We start from the raw sequence: 16244 nt of genomic DNA, 5'->3' as shown, positions 1-16244 counted from the left end.
TTGTTTGCTATGAAAGATAATGAACTTATTGTTAAGATGTTTATTAGGTTCATTGACATTATCATTGGTCTTAAACCTTGGGAAAGACCTACAAAAAATAAGAGAAAGTGATGAAGATTTTAAGGTCCTTTCCAAAGAAATGGGAAATAAAGGTCATTACAATTCAAGAAGCCAAAGACTTAACCAAGCTACCATTGGAGGAGCTAATTGGATCATTGATGATGCAAGAAATTACCATGACAAGTCATCATGATGTTGAAGATAAGAAGAAGAAAATCATAGCTCTCAAAGTCTCAACAAATGATAAGGAGGAAGTTGAAGAAGAAATAAATGAAAATGAAGAAGATGGAGACTTGCCCTTATCATAAGAAAGTTCAAGAAATTTATGAAGGGTGAGAGATTTAAAGGAAGGAGATTCACCTCAAGAAAGGAATCTCAAAAGAAGGAAGCTTCATTAAATGTGGACAAAGAGAAGAATGATATAATATGCTACAAGTGCAAGAAACTGAGACACATCAAATATGATTGCCCTCTCTATAAGAGTAAGGCAAAGAAAGGAAAGAATAAAACTATGGTAGCCACATGAAGTGATAGTGAAGAAGACTCATTCGAAAAAGAAAAGGAGAAGAAAGTGACAATATGCATGTGCTTTATGGCCATTGATGAACTATTGAGGTAAATTCAAACATTAGCTTTGATAATTTACAAGATGCCTTTAAGGATTTCTATGAAGACCTTGAAAATCTAGGTTTGAAAAAAAAAGTCCCTCAAAAAGAAAATTCAAAAACCTAAAAAAGAACTTGAAAAGGTGCAAGAAAAGTTTTCAAATGTTGAAAATGCCAAAACTTTTTTTGAAAAAGAAGAATGAATGGTTGACCTCTTCACTCTCTATTTTCTCATGCGGTCAAAAGTCTTTTGATATGATACTTGCTAGTTAAAATTAAATTTTTGATAAAAAAGGGTTAGGGCATAAATCTTCTAAGAATCAAAAGTATTTCGAAAATTAATTTATGAAAGAATTAACTAGTGCAAGTCCTTCCACCATTTGCAACTTTAGTGGAAGAGGATGACACATTAGTAGTACTTACCCTCTTAGAAATGATTCTCAAAAGGTTTATACTTAAAAGATTAAGAAGATTTGGGTTGAAAAATAAAATGTTACTAACCCCCAACAACCCAAAAAGATATGGGTACCTAAATCTATTTAAGTTATACTTGTAAGGCTTAAAAAAGGACAAATGGTTCTTGGATAGTGAATGTTAAAAAAACATGATCGAAGATGAGTCTATGTTTGCATTTCTCATTAAGAAGAAGGGTGACTTTGTGACATTTGGAGACTACACTAAAGAAAGGATCATTGGGCTAAAGAAAGGAGACAAACACTTTTTCTCTTATTAAAGCATAATCTCTTAAGTATTAGTTAACTATGTGACAAAGGTTTTAAAGTGATTTTTGAAGTATTTCATTGCATCATCAAAGACATTCAAAATGACAAAGCCATCTTCATGAGCCATAGAAGTGAAATTTTTTATACAATTGATATTCAAAAATTTGATAACCATGATAAATGTCTTTCAAGTATGCATGATCAAAATTGGTTATGGCATAGGAGGTTGAGATATACTAATATGGACATCATCTCACACCTCAACAAAAATGAACTTGTTAGAGACCTTTTCAAAATTAATTTTCAGAAAGACAAAGTTTGTGAAGCATGTCAAGTGGAAAAGGACATAAAAAAATTTTAAAAACAAAAATTTCATTTCCACATCAGGACCTTTAAAATTATTGTATATGAGTCTTTTTGGTCCTTCTAGGACACCAAGTTTTGGTAAAAAATCTTATGTCTATGTTATTGCGGATGATTTCTTTAGGTACACATGTGTCATGTTTGAATTTTAGGTCTTTTCAAAGATTTGTAAAAAGGTTCAAAATGAAAAAGATTTTTCCATCACTTGTATAAGAAGTGATCATAGGAGAGAATTTGAAATCATTGATTTTGAAATTTATTACAATGAGTATGGAATTGACCATAACTTTTCGGCTCCTAGAACTCTTCAACAAAATGGGTAGTTGAAAGGAAAAATAGAACTCTATAAGAAATGACAAGAACCAAGCTAAATGAAAATGATTTACAAAAATATTTTTGGGCTGAAGCGATTAACACTTTTTGATATGTTTTAAATAGAGTTTTGTTAAGGCCCATCCTCAAGAAAACTCCTTATGAGCTTTTAAAAAACAAGAAACCTAATATTGACTATTTCAAAGTTTTTGGTTGCAAATATTTTATTTTAAGCACCAAAGATAACCTTGGAAATTTTATGCAAAATCAAATGTTAGAATTTTCCTTGGTGACTTACTTTTAAGTAAAGCTTTTAGAGTTTTTAACAAAAAAGTCATGGTAGTAGAGGGGTCCATCTATGTTATTTTTATGAATCTAATAATAATTTTCAAGAAAGAGCTAGTGTTGATGATGATTTATGTAATGACCCAAACCCAATTTAGGGGTAAAATCAAAATTTAGAAATTATTAATTAATTAAAGTAATTTAATAAGGGTAAAAAGGTATTTTCATATTAAAAACCCCTAGATATAAATTAGATTTTTCTTACCTTCTTTATTCAGAAAACGCTTTTACATAGAGATAAAAAATATCAGAGAGCATATGGTTGAAGATTTAGAAGTTTAGGGTTTAAAGATCAATTTTTCAGGTAAGATTTTTAATCCTTAAATTAATATTTTATATTTGTTAATTAGCTTTGAACACTTTAGATATTCTTTGGAATATTTCAATTTTGATTAGAGTTCGTTTAATAATAATAATAATAATAATAATAATAATAATAATATAGACATGTGTCGTGTAGCAGAGGGTTTAAAAGAAAAAAAAACAAGGATGCGTGTGGATATCCAAGAAGAAAGAAACAAAAGAAGAAAAAAAAAAGTGTTATTATTATTATAATAATAATGGGTGTAGTTGGTGGCTTGGAGTAATGGTGTTGCTGGTCTTTGAAAGTAACAATATTAATATATATATCTTTATATAATAGGTTGTGGGGTTGGAATTGTGGTTAGGTGACCGTTGGATTGTGGGAACAATAATAATAATAATAATAATAATAATAATAATAGTAGTAGTAGTTTATTGAATAGGTTTTAATTTAATTTAAGTATATAAAAAAATAAATAGGAAGGGTAAGATTAGGAAAGAAAATGAATTTTACTATAATTTGGAAACTCAGTAAATTAATTTATTATTGTTTAGTAAGTTGAAAATAATATTGAGTAGTAATAATATTAGCATGAGAAATTAATTAGGATCCCTAATACTAAATAAAATATGTTTAGGATTGTCAAATTTTTACCTTTAGATAATTGTGTATGATATTATGTTAGGTGAGAAGTAAATTCGTCAAGCTAAATACTTCAAGTTTTTAAGCGCTTCTTCAAGGTAAGGGAAATTAATGCAGATTTTTATAAAAGAAAATATTTTTTTTTATATTGTATTTTGAAATGTGTAAAAATATTATTTTTATCTTTACTCATGGATCAAGTATGTGTTTTGTATGAAAAATATATTTGAGAATTTTCTTTATTTATGAAAAATGAAAATTTTGGAGATATGATATTTTGTTTTGCAAGTTTGAATTAATGAAATAAAGTATATATATATATATATATATATATATATATATATATATATATATATATATATATATATATATATATCTCCAATCATGAATTCTCCTCAGCCTCGCTAAGGGAATGCAGGTCTTCTAACAACCCATGATTTAAGAATTGAATCTTTGAGAGTTGGGAATGATAGAACAAGTTAGGTTGAATCTCTCTAAATGTCCAACCCTAAAATGGGTTAATAGAGGGTTTATACAGGCCTTAAGTGTTTTTCGGTATCTAGAATTTCCCAAAAAAAAAAAAAAAAACTCATGAATTTAGAAAAAGAAATTTGCCATAAGATTTTGACTTGGTATAACATCTTTCAAGCTAAGCCTAAGCAAAAAGAGATCAAAACCCTAGACAAGTACACTTATCCCATAAGTGTACTCGGTTTTTGGAAATGTTTTTGAAGGTGATAGTTCAATTTGAACTAAATCAATATAATGTCTAATTTAATATAGTTAATACAAGCATAGTTCAATCTTATTTTTCTAAATTTAAATTAAGGTCAAGTTAATCAGTTTAGCATCAAAAGACTACGTTAATAAGTGAATTAAATTTGAGTAAAATAAAATCATGTATAATATATAAATAAATAAATTTCTTTAATGAATTAAAAAATAGTATAAAATAAATACGGATATAAATTATAATATTATAAAAATATTAAATCAAGTTTTAAGTTAGGCTAGCTCGGATCATTCAAACCTTGACTTAAATTCAACTTGAATTAAATTTGGATGGAAAAATTTGAACTCAAGCCTTATTCATATACTAAAAATGATTGGTTGAACCTACTTTAAAATTGCATTGGATTCAATTGTGGACATACTAATCCGTCCAAATTGTAGCCTTACCTATCATATATCAATCTGGTGAAAATGATAAAAGAAAATTATAGTGGTGCAAGCACCCTTTTTCTTACCATAATTAATTATCACCAGAGCATCATGTAATATAATTATTTTTTATAGATTTAAAATATTCATTTTATATTTTTATTTCAATTAATATCTAAACCCTGTTTTCTAAAAATTGTGGTAAAAACAAAAATAATGTTATTCCACAACTCTTGCAACTCGCTTAACTTCATATATAATTTAATGCAACAATTCTATCTTTTCCTCAAAGTATTGACACATTAATATGACAAATTAGAAAGAAAAAATCACTAAATTTACAAATAAATGCTTTGGGGCTAAGCAATTGAGTAAGACAATCTAACGTCCTATTGGTGAATTTTCATTGAGATTAAATGCTAAGAAAAGGAAATAGGTTGTTCGTAGGTGGACTTAGCTTAGACTATGCTTGTTATATAAGAATTTTATCATACATAAATTTTTTTATACTGTATATGCTTGTACAATTGAATTAAAAAGAATCTATTTTCACTTACACAACCTCAAAAAATAAAAATAAAAATAAAAAAGTAAGAGGAGAAAAATGTGAAAGAAAATGGAAAATGCAAGTGGTAAATAAAGGTTCCCAAGTGGACTCCGTTTGGACAACTCTTTTAAACATATGGACCCCATTTTAAACATCAATTTTTAACCATGTGAACCCTACTTTCAACTTTTCCTTCCATACGTGTAAACATCACTTTCAACCTTCATTTCCATCGTGTGAACCCCACTTTCCAATAGAAAACAATGATATTATTCCACAATTTTAATTTGAAATTTGCCTTAAATTCAGTGATAAATTCATGTGAAAAATCTAACATCCTAATAGTAAGTTAGGTGGTCCTAGGGTTCAAATTAATTGAGATGTTTCTTCTTGGAAATGCATCAATTTATTGAGACAGTGAAACCCTCTTTTCTTTTCCTTTTTAAAACTAGGAAGATAATGAAGCTTGGGTAGTAAGTCACAGCTGAAAATTGGGAGAAACATCCCTAGCAAAAAGTCGGTCAAACATGGGCACTTGCATATGAAGCCTCTATGCTCTTTCTTTCCTACTTCTAGTTTAGCTAGTCTTTATAAATAAATTTTAAAATTTATATTTCCATCATATAGTCAAGCTTCCTATATCCTAATGACTTTTCCTATTAAAAGCTTCCATGACCATTTCTATGGAGCTTTTGTTTAATAAATAATGTTTGTTGGATCCCTTTGTTTAAGAATCTAAATATTTCTTTTTTTTTACGTCATTCCTCTCTCTCTGCTGAGTCTCCCAGTGGTTTCCTTTTTCTTTTTGACTTTCATGTCATTCCTCTCTTTCTGCCTTGTTTCCCAGTGGTTTCCTTTTTCTTTTTAACTTTTATGTCATTCCAATCTTTCTGCCGTGTCCCCCGGTGTTTCCTTTCCTTTTCCTTTTTGAATGTGCAACCTTGGTCTTATCTTTTTTTTGTTTATTTGGTCTTCAGCCACAGCTACCATCTTGAAGTTACAATTCTCTGGATCGATCATTCAAGCTACCCGTCTTCCAACCATTCTTCTTCCAAATTGCAAATGGCTTCTTCTTCAACCAGTCTCTCAGTAGCTTCTTCCTCTTCCACCCATCCATGGAAGTATGAAGTCTTCCTTAGTTTCAGAGGAGAAGACACCCGCAAAAGCTTTACTGATCATCTTCACAAGGCGCTTCGTCGATATGGAATCCACGCTTTCATAGATGACCAACTCAGGAGAGGCGAACAAATATCTTCAGCACTCCTAAGGGCAATTGAAGAATCAAGGTTTTCCATCATCATTTTCTCCGAACACTATGCTTCTTCAAGTTGGTGTTTGGATGAACTTACAAAGATTCTTCAGTGTGTCAAAGAGGGAAGACATACAGCTTTTCCTGTTTTCTATAATGTAGATCCCTCTCATGTAAGAAAACAAAAAGGGAGTTATGGAGTAGCATTTACAAAGCATGAACAAGTTTACAGGGACAACATGGAGAAAGTGGTCGAGTGGAGAAAAGCTCTAACTGTGGCATCCAATCTTTCTGGATGGGATTCACGAGATAAGTAATTCTTCTAACTGGATTTCTTTTGTTTTCTATTTGGGTGTTGCTTTTTTATTCTTCTTTTTCCTTTTCTAAGCTCGATCTATTTAAATTTCTTTCAGGGAATTGAAGTATGTATTAATCCAACTATTCCTGTTGGTTTAGCAAAGAGAAAAATGATAAGGCGAGGATGAGGGTTTTGTAAAATTTCATTTTTAACAACCTAATTAAGGGGTGTAGAGATTATATTAAGCTGAGTTCCATTTTACATCAAATCAATGAGGTTTGGTGCTCCTTGATCTCAAAAATGACAAGAAGCATAAGGTTGTTTTTTTTTTTTTTTTTTTCTTGTGATCAATGCTTGAAAACCTCTTCAAACAGCATTGGATCAGTGCCTTTTCAACCTTCCTGAAGGCCCACTCGGATACCGGACCCAGCCCATTAATTAATTGGATCACCGGATATGTTTTTTCAGCTTTGAAAATCAATCGTTGTGGCGTCAAAATGCATCCAATAGCTTTTCTAGTGTTCCTAACCCAAGTTCTAAAATGTTGTCTATGCAGACTGCTCAATTGGGAGTGTGTCAGACTGAATAATAGTATCTTGGATTATATAACTTCACAATACATTATTCCTAGCTTCATGTCTCTGCTTTTGTTGGATACCATGTGTTCCCATCCTAACAACATGATAATGGGGTTAATCGTAGCTTCATCTTGTTGAATCATATCTTGTCTACCTTCTTTTCTTTCAGTCGCAACAAAGAACAAATCTAAGCACTAGTACTGCTATATTTATCTATTTTTCTTTGTCCCTTTATGACTTTTAAAAGATGACCATATGATTGTTTTCAATTATAATTTCGCAGACATGAATCCGAGGTTATTAAGGAAATTGTTTCCAAGATCTGGAAAGAACTGAATGATGCATCCTCATGCAACATGGAGGCTCTAGTTGGAATGGCTTCTCATATACAGAACATGGTTTCATTATTACGTATTGGGTCAGATGATGTTCGGATGGTAGGAATTTGGGGCATGGCTGGCATAGGTAAGACTACCATTGCTGAGGCTGTTTATCAGAAAATTCACACTCAATTTGAAGGTTGTTGCTTTCTTTCAAATGTTGGAGAAAAATCACAAAACAATGATCCAGCTGATATGCAAATGGAACTCCTTTCACAAATTTTTTGGGAAGGAAATCTAAATACAAGAATTTTCAATAGAGGAATCAATGCTATAAAAAACACGCTCCACTCCATGAAGGTCCTTATTGTTCTTGACGATGTGGATTGTCCACAACAATTGGAGGTTTTAGCTGGAAATCATAACTGGTTTGGTTTAGGAAGTAGAATTATCATAACAACCAGAGACAAACATTTGCTAGATGAGAAAGTTAAAATATATGAAGTTAAGGAATTAAACAATGATAAAGCTTGTATGCTCTTTTGTCAACATGCCTTTAAATATGAGCCTCCTACAGAAGATTTTGTACAGCTACGTGACCATGCCCTAAATTATACAAAGGGCAATCCCTTAGCCCTTAAAATCTTGGGTTGTCTTCTATACAATAGAAGCAAAGCGGAATGGGAGGGTGAATTGGAAAAACTCAGAAGAATTCCAAACAAAAAGATTCAAGATGTGCTCAAAATAAGTTTTGATAGATTAGAGGAGAATCAAAAGAGTGTATTTCTCGACTTGGCATGCTTCTTTAAAGGGCAAGACAAAGATTACGTCACAAACGTATTGAAAAGTTGTGATTTCTTTCCAGCAATTGAGATACCTATTCTTAGAGAGAGGTCTCTCACAACTATTGATTCATATAATAAGGTGTGCATGCATGATTTGATACAAGAAATGGGATGCGAAATTCTTCGGCAAGAATCTATCCCCGGCAAACGCAGTAGGTTGTGGGTTAATGAGGATGTCATCCATGTATTAACAACAAATACAGTAAGACCTAAACTCACAATTGCTTTCCTTTTTTCTTTTTCTTTTTTGTTTCAATTTTTTAATTTTAACTTCAAGCTCATACGCAGCTCTTGGTTCATTGTCAGGGGACTGAAGCAGTTGAAGGCATAGTCCTTGACTTGTCTACTTTAAAAGAGCTACACTTCAGTGTTGATGTCTTTAGAAAGATGAACAGATTAAGAATACTCAGATTCTGTAATGCACAAATACGTGATAGCTGGGATTATGCTTGGAAATGGGGAAACTATGATTGGTATAAATATCAGTACCCTAAATGTAAATTGCATCTATATGGGGATTTTAAATTTCTATCCAACAACTTAAGATCTCTCTACTGGGATGGATACCCTTTGAAGTCCCTTCCATCAAATTTTCATCCTGAGAAGCTTGTTGAGTTAAAAATGTGCTTTAGTCAGCTTGAACGACTATGGGAAGGAAACAAGGTATAATTTATATTTGTTGTTTTTCTTTAAATGGATTATAAAGTTCTTCAAAGTGGATTATAATTTTTTTCCTCTTTTTCTTTGACAGTCTTTCCAGAATTTGAAGTTCGTCGAACTTTGCCACTCTCAACATCTAATCAAAACTCCAGACTTCTCTGGAGCTCCAAACCTCAGGAGAATATTTCTTGTTGGCTGTAGAAGCTTGGTCCTGGTTCACCCATCCATTGGAGCTCTCAAGAAGCTTATTTGCCTGAATTTAGAAGGTTGCAAGAACCTCAATAGTTTCTTGAGCAGCATCCATATGGAGTCTCTTCAAAATCTTAATCTCTCTGGCTGCTCAAAACTGAAGAAATTTCCAGAGGTGCAGGGAGCCATGGATAATTTATCAGAGCTTTCTTTAAAAGGGACTGCTATAAAAGGATTGCCATTGTCCATTGAATATCTCAATGGACTTGCTTTATTAAATCTGGGAGAGTGCAAAAGCCTTGATTCATTACCGAGCTTCATTTTTAAGTTGAAGTCCCTGAAAACTCTTATTCTTTCAAACTGCTCCAGACTGAAGAAGCTTCCAGAGATAGGGGAAAATATGGAGAGTTTGAAAGAGCTTTTTCTAGATGACACTGGTCTAAGAGAGCTACCTTCATCAATCGAGCATCTAAATGGGCTTGTTTTGTTGAAGCTGAAAAATTGTAAAAAACTTGCAAGTCTTCCGGAAAGCATTTGTAAGCTGACGTCTCTTCAGACTCTTACTCTCTCTGGTTGTTCAGAACTGAAGAAATTGCCAGATGACATGGGGAGCCTACAATGTTTAGTAAAGCTCAAAGCAAATGGAACTGGTATACAAGAGGTACCCACCTCTATTACTCTTTTGACAAAGCTTGAAGTATTATCATTAGCAGGATGCAAGGGAGGGGAATCTAAGTCAAGGAATCTGGCTTTATCTTTGCGCGCATCACCAACAGATGGATTGCGTCCGTCTTTTTTGCCTGTTCTATGCCCCTTGAAAAAGTTGAATTTAAGTGACTGCAACCTATTGGAAGGAGGCCTACCCAGTGATCTTAGCTCCTTATCTTGGTTGGAATGTTTAGATCTGAGTAGAAACAGTTTCATCACCGTGCCTAGCCTCAGTCGACTTCCTCGACTCAATAGGCTCATATTGGAACACTGCAAGAGTCTTCGATCTTTGCCAGAGCTTCCATCAAGTATTGAAGAATTAGTGGCCAATGATTGCACATCCCTGGAAACCATTTCAAATCCATCAAGTGCATATGCATGGAGGAAGTCCACATTTTTCTACTTTGAATTTTCTAATTGCTTCCGACTAGTGGAGAATGAGCAGCGTGACAATGTGGAAGCTATCCTGTTGGGACCTTGTCTTGTTTCATCAAGACCCCAATACATGGCTCTAAGTGATCTTCTTGCCGCTCACAGGGTATGTTATTATTTGTTTGCGTATGCTAAGAATTCTTAAAACATAATTTAATGTCGTGTTAAATAATTGACACAATCCCACAAATAATCTTGGAATACTAATCCTAGAATATTATTTCTCTACATGCATGCCTCCAACTTTTTCATGATTCAGCGGGGTCTATCTATTTTCTATGACGCTGTTGTTCCTGGGAGTAGCATTCCAGAGTGGTTCACCCATCAGAGCCTGGGGTGTTCAGTAACTGTAGAGCTGCCTCCACATTGCTGTAGTACCAGGTTGATGGGATTGGCTGTTTGTGTTGTTTTCCACCCAAACATCGGCATGGGTAAGTTCGGCCGTTCTGCATATTTTAGTATGAACGAATCTGGAGGCTTCTCTCTCCACAACACGACTTCCACGCATTTTTCAAAAGCTGACAACATCTGGTTTGGGTATCGACCCCTTTTTGGAAAGGTTTTCAGCCCGAGCATCGATCACCTGAAGGTTTCCTTTGCTGGATTCAATCGTGCCTGCGAAGTGGTGAAAAAGTGTGGGGCTCGTCTGGTATTTAGGCAAGATGAACCATGTGGCCGGGAGGAGGAGATGAACCATGTAAGCTTCAGGAAATCTGGTCCTAATTTTTTCATTCCTTAATTTATTAAAATAAACATATTAAAGCACCACGCCCCTATTCCTACTCTCTTTATTCTGTTAGTTTCTACTTTCGTTCTCACTTCCCCTCCCTTTTGTTTCTTTACGGGCGCTCAAATGATCACAAATAGTAATTAATCAATACTTTACAAACCTACTTAAAAAAAATAAAATAAAAGCCCCTTTGTTTTGGTTGAAGTTTATTACTCCAACTTGCTTTCGGTTGGCAATAAATATAAAATACATATATTTAAAGTATTGATTTGTCCTTGTTGAGGTCCTTCAACTGCCTAGTTCATCCATAAGAGTGAAGCCTAGGGTAGGGCATTCTGCGCCCATTTGGACAAATGAAAGGGTGGGCGGTGGAATTTACTTTGGAAGACTTTGTTTTGACTTGATCCTTTCTTTATCTTACCTTTCTTCCTAAACATCCTATGCCATATACACAACCACAAGTGGTACCATCTTCTTATTTTTCTTATTATTTATCATTATTATATGCTACTATTGGTCTTATATGCTTTGTCTATTTTTCTATTCATTATTTTTTTTTGGGTGTGTCGTACCTCACCAAATTATTGAGGCTGTCACTATCAATAAGCATCGCTCTTGTTGGTAGTCCCCGTAATTTTTAACCATTAAATATCTTGGTAAAGTTGTTTTAAGTGAATACATTTTTCCATAATCAATGATTCTAATGAATAAATACTTTTTAATTAATTTTATAAACTACTCTTAAATGTTATGTTTTAATTATCCTTATTTAAATATATACGCATTCTAATTGAAACATTTTTTTTAGTATAGAAAAAATAATACTTTATTTTAATTTACTTTATTGAAGAGTCCACCAAAAGTCTTTAGCGACCATAAAGACAATTTATTTTGAGTTCGATCATTTCTTTCAATTTAGTGAAAGATACTTTAATTTCTCTAGGTAATTGAAGGTAGTGATATGTGGACGATCACGTTCTTCAGTCCGAGGTAATCACTTCCTTTTAATATGTTTTTAGGTCTTTTTAATTCTTTAGGTTGCTAATTATCTAAAAAATACATAATATTAATGGATTGATTTTTTTAATTTTCATTTTTAAAATGAAATTTTAATTGACTCCATTCTAATTTATTTGTAACTTTTTTTAATTTAATAATGATTTTGAATTTGATAAATAACATATCATTTTATTTCATTTTGGTGATCATTGTGGACTAATATTTTTCCAATTATTTTATGTGATTAAATTCATAGTTGTGTTAATTGAACGATGCTTTATGTGGTAAGTTGTGCCTTTTCATCTTTACTAAATAAAAAATTTGAAAGAAACTAAAGAATTATTTAAAGGTTCACAATAAAAAAAAAAATTTTAAATTATGAGAAAATTAGGATGAGGCGTAATAAAATGATAATATTTAAAGTGTATACATATATAGATAGATAGATAGATATAGTGATTAAAATATTATTCTGTATATATAAAAGATTAAAATAGATTTTATTTTGTATAGGGAGACTAATTACCATTATTTAAGTATAATAACCAAAATACTCTTGTAAGAAATGGGAGACACAGATGGGAGGTCGAAGTAAGGTGCTGCAGAAGTAGTCTCCAAACATGATGGTACAGCTGCACCCAAAATTCTAAGGCATGCAAAGAATTGGATGGAGGCAAAAGTTAGTGGGAAAGTTGGCATTAAGGTATGTAGTGGCAGCCAATTCTATAAATAATATTATGGACTTGGTGGTTTTTTTTTTTACTGCTCTCATAGATCTCATAAATGATTATTATGTTCTGCTTCTTACACCCTTCCTTTACTTCTACTTTCAGGTTCTCTGCTTTCACACCAAGTCCATCTTCTCTCTCCCATTTCACTCCCTTGAAGTCGATTTCTCTATCATTTTTCACTGCATGAAGAAATGGTTTCTCTCTGTAAGATGCATTTTCTCTTGCTATTTGATTTCAATAACTGATCTCACTATGGTTTTTTTTTTAGCTGCATTTTGTGGTTTGTGCTCATAGGCTTTGGACATTGGATCTAGTGTGACTGAAAACAAAACGAGGATCCTGGTGTAGAAACAGTAGTTATTGTTGTTGAGGACATTACTTTGGTTGTGCAGCCCATATTTGGCTTGTTAATGCAGCAAATGCATAGTCTATTAATTTGGCAATGCAGTTGCTGCTTGGTTTATTAATTATTGATATTCCCAGTATTTAGTTTATTGATTTGGTAATCGGGACGACATTTAGTTTAATAATTATGTGTCCTTACAATTATTAAAATATGGATAGAAGCAATAAAAGGCCATCACAAATTTATTCATTCTCTGGTAATTAAGTTATACCTCCATATGGAACTTGCCCTTAATATAATAGTGTAGAAGTGAGTGTTGTAGTTGTAGTTGTAATAAATGTCCTAAGGTCTGCAAGGGTAGGTTTTCTAATGGAAGCATTTGTAAGCTGACGTCTCTTCAGACTCTTATACTCTCTCTGGTTGCTCAGAACTGAAGAAATTGCCAGATGACATCGGGAGCCTAAATGTTTAGTAAAGCTCGAAGCAAATGGAATTGGTATACAAGAGGTACCCACCTCTATTACTCTTTTGACAAAGCTTCAAGTATTATCATTAGCAGGATGCAAGGCAGGGGAATCCAAGTCAAGGAATCTGGTTTTATCTTTGCGCTCATCACCTACAGAACGATTGCCACTGCCTTCTTTGTCGAGTCTATGCTCCTTGAAAATGTTGATGAATAAGTGACTGCAACCTATTGGAAGGAGCCCTACCCAGTGATCTTGGCTCCTTATCTTCATTGGAACGTTTAGATCTGACAAGAAACAGTTTCATTGCCGTGCCTTGTAGCCTCAAAAGGCTCACACTGGAACAACACTGCAAGAGTCTTCAATCATTGCCAGAGTTTCCATCAAGTATTCAAGATTTATGGGCCAATGAGTGCACATCCCTGGGAACTTTTTCAAATCCATGAAGTGCATATGCATTGAAGGAGTCAAGATTCAACTTCTATTTCTGTAATTGCTTCCGACTAGCTGGGAATGAGCAGAGTGACAGTGTGGAAGCTATCCTACTGGAAATATTATTTCTCTACATGCATGCCTCCAACTTTTCCGTGATTCCTGATAACCCTGGTCTATCTACTCAGTATAACGCTGTTGTTCCTGGAAGTAGCATTCCAGAGTGGTTCATCCATCAGAGCGCAGGGTGTTTAGTACCTGTAGAGCTGCCTCCACATTGGTATAACACCAAGTTGATGGGATTGGCTGTTTGTGCTGTTTTCAACGCACACATCACCATGGGTGAGTTGGATGAGTTTGGTTTTAGTGTGAATGAATCTGGCAGCTTCTATATCGATGACACGGCTTCCATGCATTTTTCAAAAGCCGACCACATCTGGTTTGGTTATCGACTACTTGTCGACCTCTTTGGGGCTCTGGTGGAAACCAGAGCAACACTGTGAAGGTTTCATTTTCTATATATATATATATATATAATTGTTTGTTAAGAATATAAAAACTACAGGTCATGATATTTTTCAACAGGTTTTCTTTATATAGTTTGTATATAGATTAAATATAAAATATAAATATTTGAAAAAAAAAATTTATACATATATCATCATTTCTTTTATATTATTAAGTACAATTAAATTATATAAATCATTATTTTAGTATTAAATATGTTTTCAAAGTGACATATTTATCAAATGTTATAAATTTTATCATACATATATCATTTTTTTCAATAAAATAACTTTAATATGTGTATTATTATTTCTTTTATTATTTTTTGAAGTATTCTCGAATGTTTTTATAAGTTTTGATTAATTTCCACTTCATCGACATTTTTTATCAAAAATTTCGTGAATATTTCTTACTACATTCATATATAAATAAATTTCCATTGATAAATATATACATTAAAATGACCAACCTAATTCACATAATTAGTATGTGAATTATATCTTAAAATAAAAATAAATAAATAAATAAATAAAAGCAGAAGAATATCTTAAATTTTACAAAAACCTTATAAAGTGTAATCAAAATAGTCTAAATGGGTTTTTCTAAAATTATCTTAAAATTTGCCTGAGCCAAAAAGGGAGCTTAGGGAAAATGGCAAGAGAGCTAAAAGGATATAAATGAAGCCATAAGTTTGACAGTGCATTTGGGCCTTCATTTTTGTGTGTGAGTGGGGTGGGTGGGTGGGGTGGAAGCACCAAGCATGCAATCAAGTTCATTAAATAACAAAAAACATAATCGTATCTAATGATTTAACTGAATTTGCGCATAAAATGTATAGACCAGAATGTAAATAAAATTTATTTATTAATTTGGAAATGATTACAATCTGCTTTATAAAGATTAGAGATTAAAGGTTATTTAAAAATGTCTACAAAAACAATTCTCGATTTTAGTTTTATGATATTTTCTAAAATGAAAAGTCGTTCAAAATTGAAATATTTTGAACATGCTTTCTATATTTTTTGAAAATAAATTTCATTTATATCACTTTATTTTTAATCATTTATATAATTATTTTTTTAAAGGAACCTTAGAAATCCGATGAAAACAATTAAAGTCTATTTGATAATTGTTTTCGAAAATTGTTCTGAAAAATAGTTTTTAAAAATAATTGTTAAAAACTATTTTTTGATTTAAATATATACAAATTCTAATTGAAACTTTTTTTTTCTTAATGTAGAAAAAATAATACTTTCTTTTAATTTACTTTATCAAAGAGTCCATCAAAAGTCTTTAGTGACCATAAAGAGAATTCATTTTTAATTCGATCATTTCTTTCAATTTAATGAAAAATACTTTTATTTCTCTAGGTAATTGAACATATTCGTCTATGGAAGGACAAAGTTCTATCTATGAGGTAATCACTTCCTTTTAATATGTTTTTAAGTCTTTTTAGTTCTTCATTAGGTTGCTAGTTATCTAAAAAATACATAATATTAATGGATTGAATATTTTAATTTTCATTTTTAAAATGAAATTTTAATTGACTCCATTCTAATTTATTTGTAGTTTTCTTTATTTTAATACTGATTTTGAATTGGATAAATAACATATCATTTTATTTCATTTTGGTGATTATTGTGAAATAATATTTTTCCAATTATTTTATGTGATTAAATTCGTAGTTGTATTAAT

At 32.0% G+C, this 16244-nt stretch overlaps 1 protein-coding gene across 10 annotated transcripts; it reads left to right on the top strand.

The window, feature by feature from the left end:
* The first annotated feature begins 5964 nt into the window (after positions 1-5964).
* On the top strand, positions 5965-14624 carry LOC117926563 (disease resistance protein RPV1-like). Of its 10 annotated transcripts, none has more exons than XR_004653161.1 (9): positions 5966-6623; positions 7470-8553; positions 8658-9014; positions 9103-10446; positions 10600-11037; positions 12014-12060; positions 12633-12772; positions 12903-13004; positions 13575-14624. XR_004653161.1 is itself a non-coding variant. In XM_034845695.1 (7 exons), exons 1-6 carry the CDS (start codon positions 6124-6126, stop codon positions 10995-10997), a joined length of 3555 nt encoding a protein of 1184 aa, XP_034701586.1. In that variant the 5' UTR covers positions 5965-6123; the 3' UTR covers positions 10998-11037; positions 12633-12771. The 10 variants fall into 10 exon arrangements, 6 of the variants coding, with proteins under 6 accessions (XP_034701586.1, XP_034701582.1, XP_034701583.1 ...); XR_004653163.1 differs by having other exon boundaries at positions 13548-14624; XR_004653162.1 differs by lacking the exon at positions 13575-14624 and adding an exon at positions 13095-13327.
* Positions 14625-16244: the final 1620 nt, after the last annotated feature.

The sequence above is a fragment of the Vitis riparia genome, chromosome 12 (genome assembly GCF_004353265.1).
Source record: "Vitis riparia cultivar Riparia Gloire de Montpellier isolate 1030 chromosome 12, EGFV_Vit.rip_1.0, whole genome shotgun sequence".
Lineage (NCBI taxonomy): Eukaryota > Viridiplantae > Streptophyta > Magnoliopsida > Vitales > Vitaceae > Vitis > Vitis riparia.
Note: the sequence above shows the minus strand (reverse complement) of the source record. Positions and strands in the feature narration are given on the sequence as shown.

Bases quoted from the DNA above. Each gene is read 5' to 3' on its own strand.
- LOC117926563 (XM_034845691.1), top strand. From the start codon at position 6,124: ATGGCTTCTTCTTCAACCAGTCTCTCAGTAGCTTCTTCCTCTTCCACC. The intron at 8,554-8,657 runs GTAAGACCTAAA...GTTCATTGTCAG, and splicing joins ATGTATTAACAACAAATACA to GGGACTGAAGCAGTTGAAGG. The intron at 9,015-9,102 runs GTATAATTTATA...TTTCTTTGACAG, and splicing joins GACTATGGGAAGGAAACAAG to TCTTTCCAGAATTTGAAGTT.